Source organism: Cimex lectularius, unplaced genomic scaffold (assembly GCF_000648675.2).
Source record: "Cimex lectularius strain Harlan isolate CLEC.00 unplaced genomic scaffold, Clec_2.1 scaffold189, whole genome shotgun sequence".
Taxonomy (NCBI): Eukaryota; Metazoa; Arthropoda; class Insecta; order Hemiptera; family Cimicidae; genus Cimex; species Cimex lectularius.
Genome location: NW_019392780.1, coordinates 444,981 through 454,246, shown reverse-complemented (window position 1 = coordinate 454,246; position 9,266 = coordinate 444,981). Strand labels below are relative to the sequence as shown.

Genomic DNA, 9,266 nt, shown 5'->3' with positions numbered 1-9,266 from the left:
CGATTTCTAAATAAATAAAGATCGAAACGTTGGCAAGATTAAAAAAAATGTTTTTCTAAACATACGTCACACCAGACCGCATCTCACGATCTCCAAATAATCATTATCTAACGGTCACTGATTTATTGTAATATTTTTATTATCGGTTTAACATTCATATAATTTTTTACTCAAAGCTTGAGCAATTATTATACACAGTGTACAATTTATTTTTAAATTATACATTTTTCAATAAGTATTATTCCATTTTGTTAACTTAAATTATTGTTTATTTAAATAAATATTTATAATATTTTAAATATTGATAAATATTTAAAATTTTGTCAGAGTATTTCTTGGTATGTTGCAGATGTTGATTCCCTAGTATAATTATTTAATTCAAGTGACAAATTTGAGGGAAACAGTTGATATATTGTAATTGTATTAAATAATAAACGATGCTAGAAACGGCGAAAGGCTACCCTTAATAAGGAAGTCAGAGGGAGGAGGGCTTTCTAATAAATAACTCGGTCGAGGCGAAGGATAACAATATAACACATGTATTGGGTTGTCCGGAAAATAATGCAGGATTTTGGTATTAAACAAAAAAAAAGAAACTAGTTACTTTAAAGCAATGTTCTTTAATCAAAATAATNCATACAAATGAGTAATCCTGTAAACGTAAACAGAATATTTTATATAGATTTTTTTTAATGAAAACTTAAAATCCTGCATTATTTTCCGGACAACCCAATATAATATAGTCGGTTCGTAGCTAAGTAAACTGAGAGAGTAGGTAAGCCAGATTTATGATTGTCCAATGTCCTTTTGTCAGATTGCCTTTATTGGAAGAGTAGGGGTGAGAATGGGGAAGGTCGAGAGCGGTGGAAGGCGTGGTTGGGTCGGGATTGGGCGCCGGAGGCCACGCCTTTCCGTCGGTGCAAGCCTCGGAAGAGGGGCGAAGAAGCGGGTCGGCCGGATTCAGAACAGTGCCGAACCTCGGGATGTCAGGACACGGTTACAGTTTCCCTCTGCCAGGCGGCCTCGAACCCCAATCGCCCGGCGAGCAGCACATCAAACGGCCGATGAACGCCTTCATGGTCTGGTCGAGGATCCAAAGGCGGAAAATCGCCTTGGACAACCCGAAGATGCACAATTCTGAAATTTCCAAAAGGCTCGGCGCCGAGTGGAAGCTGCTCACGGAATCGGAAAAACGGCCTTTCATCGACGAGGCGAAGAGGCTGAGGGCGATGCACATGAAGGAGCACCCGGACTACAAGTACAGGCCGCGGAGGAAGCCCAAGACGCCCGGGCAGCACCCGCAGATGATGAAGCCGGGCACGACGCCCGTCCCTTCGTCTGGCACCGGCTTCCACAGCTTCCCGTTGCCCCATTACTTCGCCGGGAACCACCCGCACCCTCTGGAGAGCCTGGGGGCCGCTTACCCGCCGCTCCCGCCCTACTTCGGTTCCGCCTTCGACGCGGTCAACTTCAGCAAGCTCGTCCAGAGCCAGAGCCCCGAGGGCGGCAAAACGGCCTCCGTCGTCAGTTCGTTCTACAGTTCGCTCTATCCTCAGGGGAAGTCGTTTCAGCCTCCTCCACCGCCCCTCAGCGCCCTCTTTCAACCGCCGCCGCCGCATTTCCTCTTCGGGGGCGGCCAGAGTCCCGGTTCCAGTCCGACGGAACACCCGCAGCAGTCGACGCCGGGATCGACACCGCCATCCCTCGACATCGAGAGCCTCAGGAGGCCCGTCTCTGTAATTTATTAAAGTGTATTTTTATACGAATTTATCTTTTCTTTTGTGTATTATGTATGTGATATGTGTTCATACCGAGGTAAGACTTTTTATTAATTTTCTTTTCGTATATTTACTTATAGCCCACACCGACTACCTTCTCCCTTTAAATTCTTGTTTATACACCTTAAAAGTATGGAGATTTAAAAACGGATAATTAAAAAATATATACCTATATATATTTATGGATATATTATAATATGTGATTAAACGATTTGGACTAATTATTTAGTGTTTTCCGTGCTTTGGATGTTGTTTCTAGTTGGTAGTTTGAAATTAAAAAAAGCTTAAGTAATATATACGTATTATCTCATACCAAAGTGTTATATTAAGCGTTAAAGCGAATTTATTCAATGTAATTATGAATTATTGTTATTAAACTACCCTGACTAAAGTGTTTAAAAATTTGATAAACCATTTTTAATTTATAAATATTGTTAATATTATATTGTAAAGTTATTGCTGTATATAATGTATTCGAATCTGAGAATCGCCTAAGTATTTATTACTGTAAATATTATCTAGTTTGTCATATCGTCTATGTATAATTTGTAAAATAAAACTTGTTCTGTTTCAAATTTAACTAGTCTCTTTTGCTTTTCAACCACCTTCACGAGTAGAAAACTTATAACAAATATATAACATACGACCATCTTCAATTCAATAATAAAATTAGCTTCTTTACATTCATATTGAATTGTGGATTATGCCAACAAACCCCATTAATTCCATTGGTTTCAAAAGAAACAAACCCCATTAAAGTAACAATGTTTACATTTAGTAAGTTCTCAATTTTGCAACAATCAAGTTATTAATTATATTATATAGCGTTTTTCAAACCAATCATAAATTTTTGTTTTAATTTAGTTTTAACACCTTAAAAATTAGGGATAAAATAATAATTTTCTGTGATTTAAAAACTTAAACAAGTTAAGATGTGAATATTAATTGTTATTGAAATTTAAAAAAAATGTACTTATTATTTACAATACTTTATTGTTATAAATAAAGATGAATTATGAAAACTCAAGGAATGTTATTTTATTTTTTATTGCACACTAGAATTATACAGATTAGTTTTATTGAAGACAAAATAAATACCACCTTGACATATCTTGAGACGTATAGAAAAAAAAGATTCGTGTTTTCGATGTGGAAGAAAATTAAAATATGTTAAAAAATTGTCAAGAAAAATATCAGAAAGAAAAAATTTATGAGGTCAAGTACCCCACCGTGCGAAGATGTGAAACGGGACTTTGCCCCTCGTCGTTTTTGTCAGCGGCCGCGGTGGCACGAAGCTTTTGGCCGATTGCTTTTTCTGACCTTCGCCCACCACCTGCACTTTCGACCTTGGACATCAAGTCCTCCCTTGGTACGGGGGTTCGTCGAGTTTGCATGGGGTGCTTAGTGTACCGACAGACAATCCAGCGTTTAAACCTGCCTTTCACGGCAAAAAGTAGAGAAGTTTTTTGTTCGGATTGTCACATGTAACGAAAAATTAATTCAGTAGCACCGAGAGGTCATACCATTGGCTGTCATCGAATGACCCTGTTCAGTTTATCAACAAAATGCTTTGCGTTTAGTGGAGTGGTTTTTTAAACTTTTTGAATCAATTTTAAGCAGTGCCGACACTTATTGTTTTATCACAGAACGCAGTGCACATTTTACGAAATGTACTTTCGTACCGACCTTAAATTCATACAATAATCATACACAAATGATCGGTTTTGAAGCCATGGGAAAGAAAATATTTGATTATTTACAGTGAACTGTTCATGCCACTTTTTCTGTATATACTAGTGTGTTCTTTATTGTGTGATGTAAACAAATAATTTCCCCTTTGTAAATAGAAAAAATAGTTAACGGAATTAAAACAATGGCAAACGAAAACCGCACAAACTTTTATGGTTTCCTGGTAGTTTGTTAACATTTCCCTGAATGTTAAACTACATTCCATGAAAATATTATTTTCAGGGAGGGTGAGGCGTTATCTGTTGAAATATTGACTTGCATAACTTTCGATAACGGTGAGATTTGATATCGTAAAGTTTTAAAGGGCGGCAAAGTGTTCAAATCACATAATTATTTTTTCAAAAGTCCGTATCTACTTTATAAACAGTTTTTTTCCTATTTCTTATCTGAATATTGTTTATTTTTATTCTTTTCTAAACTCCCCTTTGGAATAACAACGACTGTAAAAGTGTTTCCGCTGTTGGGTTCAGTTTTTCCGCTCACAAACTCTTATTTCTAAGTTGAAGTAACATTTGCCACAAAAAATAATAATAATAATAATAAAAAAATAATTGAAACATTAATGAATAATTGAATAAGTTTAACCTAACTTTTTTCCTCAATCGAACTTTAACGTAAAACATTTTTCTTTTTGTGTTTGATACTTAACTTTTTGACTTGATTGTCTGTAAGTTCGTTAAAATTAACCAATGCTAGTAAAATTGTTATTATTGAAGGCCAACGGAAATTTACGCCCAATTGTTTAAAAACAATGCATCATTTTCAAATAATGCACTATATTTTTTTTTCAAATTGTATTAAAAGTATTACAGTAAAGTATTACTTTAATCTTAAGATTGTTTACATTTTTTGAATGTACGTAAGTGTTAGAATTTTGCCCAATTTGAGACGCGTTTGGGCACTTCTCCGTCTTCGGTGGGTCTTACTATGACAGACCGAAACAGCGAGGAACGACGGATCAAGATGATCGGAAACGGCAAATTGCATGACTGCCATCCAACAGAAAGTAAGAAAAAATCTCCCATTTTTAAAAATCTTCCTACCTACTCTAGTCTACAGACGGAGACAACAAAAAATACACATAAATAGTATTTATTTATTTTATTACAAATATCGATTTATGGATGCTGCCCACTCCTTTTCATCAGTTGTTTTGACTTAAAACTTAAAAAAAAGTGTTAACCATTAATAAATATAACTTATATGCCAAGTTGCATGGTACACGAAAGGTTATAATGTACCTATTTATGTTTAGTAGTCTAATTGACCATTTTAATTATAAGTTATAATTAAGTTATAACTGAAGTTATAATTTACGAATGCTATACCACATAGAGTCATAGAATATGCTATTTTAACTGTTCGTTCTTTTGACGTTATGGATCCCAGGTTTTATTTTTGCTATTATTTAACTATAATTAAATTAGCATGAAATGAAATAATTACTTGAATGGTTATTTTTATCATTTTTCTTTCCCTTTGTGACCTTCTAATAATTTGTTTAAAATTTGTTTCAATTTTTTGTACTGCTTAAAACTGTTCTATTGTTTCTTTTTAAAACTGTTTCTAATCACTGACAAATCAAGCAAACATTTTATTCCCATCTTTCCAAAGCATCTTCCATTTCTGAAGAACAGTTCTTCATATTCGACTGGTCGTCAGACACCTCTTCTCGCCTCAACAAAACATTATTATCAACAATTATCGATTGCAAGTTTGAACATTATTTTTTCATCATTATGTTTAACATGCTATGCATTTTGCAATTTACTTTCTACCTCTATGCTGAATAACATCAATATTAGTTGGATTCTTCATCAGTGTGCAAATTGGTAATTTGGAATGAAATGTTTTGTCCGACATTCACCGAAATTACACACCAAATATGACCTAACGTTAATCTTCCGAATTGAAAAAATCCAAATCTATTTTTTTAGATATAACGTAAAATATTTTATTCGATACTTATATATTATATTATATACTTATTATATTCTAAGCAAGAATTTTTCTTCTTCCGCACACTTCCAGTTTGTCGATCTGTTGATTAGATTTGTAAGTGTTTGTGTCTAAGTAGTTCTCATCCTCATATAAGGATATGTTCAATTCTCTGTAATAACATTCAATTAATTAAGGTTTTTAGTTTAGATAAAAAAGTCAGTGTCACGAGCGGGATTCGAACCCACGACCTTCGGCTTGATATGCCGCTACTCTACCACTTGAGCTATCGTGACTTCGATCCACTCAGGCACTAACTTCCCAACTCAACTCCACTTTTTGAATTTTCCCTACTTTTTGCTTTTTTTGTGTGCATTTCTTGATTTACACCAAACGATTAAAATTCGACTTAGTAAACAAATTGTTAAAAGAATTTATAATAAATTATTAATCGTTTTACGCAATAAAAAATGATTACTTTATATCAGGGATTGGCAAAGGAATTTAGAAAAGGTCTAAATTGTAAACCAAATCTGGCCATTTGAAAACTTGAATAGGTATGTTTTTTTAATAGGAACTCACGTAATTGGGCTTTTACATACTCCAACTGAGAAACAATCTTTTAACATCCCCCAAAAATATTTGTAAATTCAACACTATTCTCATCTTTCAATTAATTAAGGTTTTTAGTTGAGATAAAAAAGTCAGTGTCACGAGCGGGATTCGAATTGAGTGGATCGAGGTCAGATAGCTCAAGTGGTAGAGCAGCTTATCTAGCCGAAGATCGTGGGTTCGAATCCCGCTCGTGACACTGACTTTTTTATCTCAACTAAAAACCTTAATTAATTGAATGTATTAATTGGTCAAGCGGATCACGAAACTGTGAATTCTCTGTAATAACAATTATTTTGAATACGATTTAAAAGTATTTGGATGAGTGTATTGTCCAAAATTCATAGAAGGTGTAACTAATAGAAAGAATAACCAACGGTAAAATCTTCATGATAGGATATGACCTAATATGTCTTTCTCATATACAACGAATTAAATATTTCATGAAATATTGATTAAGAATGTAATATGATCTCATTTTTTCTCACTTCCTATATATCGATGTTCATATAGTAGGATCTGTAGATTGTAAATTTTTATTTTATTTCCATTTGTTCCAATTAAATGTTTGTATCTACGTATTTTTCATTTTCATATAAGGGTACAAATTTTGTTTATAATGCATACGCTTAATTATATTCTGTCTCGTGATATAGTGACTATATCAGTGCAAATTTTTTTATTTTTATTTTTTTATTTTTTATTTTATTTTACGAGGGTTCGCAACAGCAGAGGTTATATCAACCCTCGGGGTGCCGGTGTTTTTGAAAAAAAGCCCATTTGTAAGTATGTCGGGTTCGAATGCAGGGCCGCTGGATTCGAACCCAGGACCTTTACCTTATAGTGATGAGCGCCGTGTCAACGCCTAAACCGTTGCGGCCACCGACGCCCCCAAGTACTATTTCTTTTACATATTATTATTATGTTTTACTGTTTTAAAGATTAAAGTGCAAATTTAAAAAAATATTTGGATCAGGGGTTTTGTCTTACTTTTTACGAAGTAAGGAAGGATGACAAACGCTTCACGATTGTCCATTAGATTCACTAATTTCGTGGTCCGCTTGACCAATTAGTACATTACAATTAATTAAGGTTTTTAGTTGAGATGAAAAAAAAGTTAATGGCACGAGCGGGATTCGAACCCACGATCTTCGGCTAGATACGCCGCTGCTCTACCACTTGAGCTATCGTGACCTCGATCCACTTCCTATCTCATCACCACCTTATGAGTTTTCCTTCATTTTTGCCATTTTTCATCTCAACTAAAAACCTTAATTAATTGTATTGTCCATTAGTTTTTGGGTCTTTTGTTAAGGTTCTTGAGGATAATCGCATTGTTAATGTATTTTTTTTATTATTGATTATTACATCGATTGTATACTAAGGCGTCCCAAAAGGGCGAGATACAATAAATATCTCTGTCCACATCTATTCAAATAACAATGTCCATTCTTTCCGGCCTTTGCTTTTGGTTGTTCAAGAGAAAGTACGTCAAAATAAAGCATTCTGAATACAATATTGTGGACGGACGTGCTCTAAGAAAGACCATATTATTTATTTATAGTACACTTCTATAACGAAGCGGGGTCAATCAATGAACCTTTTAACATCGTGAATGTTATTTTTCTCAAATTGACAGCAGCCGGGGTTAGGATTATTTCCCGGGGGTTATACCCCTTTTACAATAGAGGTGTTAACAACAATAATTAATTAAAACGCCTTAGGAACGATCAAAGTAGTGGCTCTTTGGAAAGGGCCGGCGGACCGGGTGAAAAGTATAAAAGGGCGGAGGGCGTCGCAAACAAAGAAGGCCGCGCGCTGAAAGGGTCGCATTTAAAATCCAAGAACAATGAAAGGACGGAAATCGCACAGTGGGAGAGCAGTGTGTGGAAAGACCCCTGTGCGAGGGCGATTGAAAAATGAGCCAGTTTTCCGAAAATAGTAATGACGACTCTGATTCAAGCCTGCTAATTGTAACAGATGGCAATGGTGTTCGCCAACAACCCCTGCCTTTCAATCCGTCCGAGTTTCAACAACAGAGTTCTGACGGGTCCAAATGCCAATTACTACGTTTTTTTTGTAAATTTCACTCTTTAACAAAAAATCAAGAAAATGGTTTTTAGCCTATGAATAGGACGTTATATCTAATTTTTAACTGTTATGCTGAACGACATCACAAAGAACAAATTATCATTTGAGATTTTCTCTGTCTCATCAATTTATTTTATTTAATCATGATAATTATCGATGTACGCCGACCCGTACACCCGGACACTAACTTCCCATCTCAACCCCACCTTTTGAATTTTCCCTCCTTTTTGCCATTTTTTAAATGTCGTGTGATATATTTGATTGGCCACCAATTTAAATGGCCACGGAGAACTTTTGTGAAGATAAGTTCATTTTAACTTATTAAATTCACTAGTTTTCGTGGTCCGCTTGGACAATTAATTAAGATTTTTAGTTGAGATGAAAAAGTCAGTGTCACGAGGGGGAAAATGGTGAAAAGGACCCCTGTTGGTAACACTTTCATTTCATAAAATTGATTAATGAATTTAAAATAATTAGATAATAGGTATATGATCATTTTTTACAGATTCGTTAAAGGAGTACGGCATAAGTTTTTATTGTGTTAGTTTTTAGTACATTCTTTAACAGGGTTATTTGTAAATAAATTAGTAACGTCAAATGACTCTAAAACACAGTTGTTATTTATATGTATGTATGTTGTATGTTTTTTCACTGTTTAATCAATTATAAAGAATATCAAATTCACTAGTTTTCGTGGTCCGCTTGACCAACTAATATCTTTCAATTGATTAAGGCTTTTAGTTGAGATAATGGCAAAATTGGATGGAAAATTCAAATGGTGGGGTTGAGATGGGAAGTTAGTGTCCGACTTGATCGAGGTCACGACATCTCTAGTGGTAGAGCAGCGGCGTATCTAGCCGAAGATCGAGGGTTCGAATCCCGCTCGTGACACTGCTTTTTTATTTCAACTAAAACCCTTAATTAATGGAAAGATATTAAATGGGCAAGCGAACCAGGAAAACTAGTGAATTTAATAAGTTAAAATGAAGTATACCTTCATTAAAGCTCTCCGTGGCCATTTCATTTGACGCCGAGAATCAAATAGATTATACGACATTTGAAAAATGGCAAAAAGGAGGAAAAATTCAAAAGGTAGGG

At 34.9% G+C, this 9,266-nt stretch overlaps 1 protein-coding gene across 1 annotated transcript; it reads left to right on the top strand.

Annotated features, from left to right (window-relative positions):
• The first annotated feature begins 978 nt into the window (after positions 1–978).
• LOC106666956 (SOX domain-containing protein dichaete-like) lies at positions 979–2,610 on the top strand. The gene has a single exon (XM_014394505.2). It carries the CDS (start codon positions 984–986, stop codon positions 1,746–1,748), a length of 765 nt encoding a protein of 254 aa, XP_014249991.1. The 5' UTR covers positions 979–983; the 3' UTR covers positions 1,749–2,610.
• Positions 2,611–9,266: the final 6,656 nt, after the last annotated feature.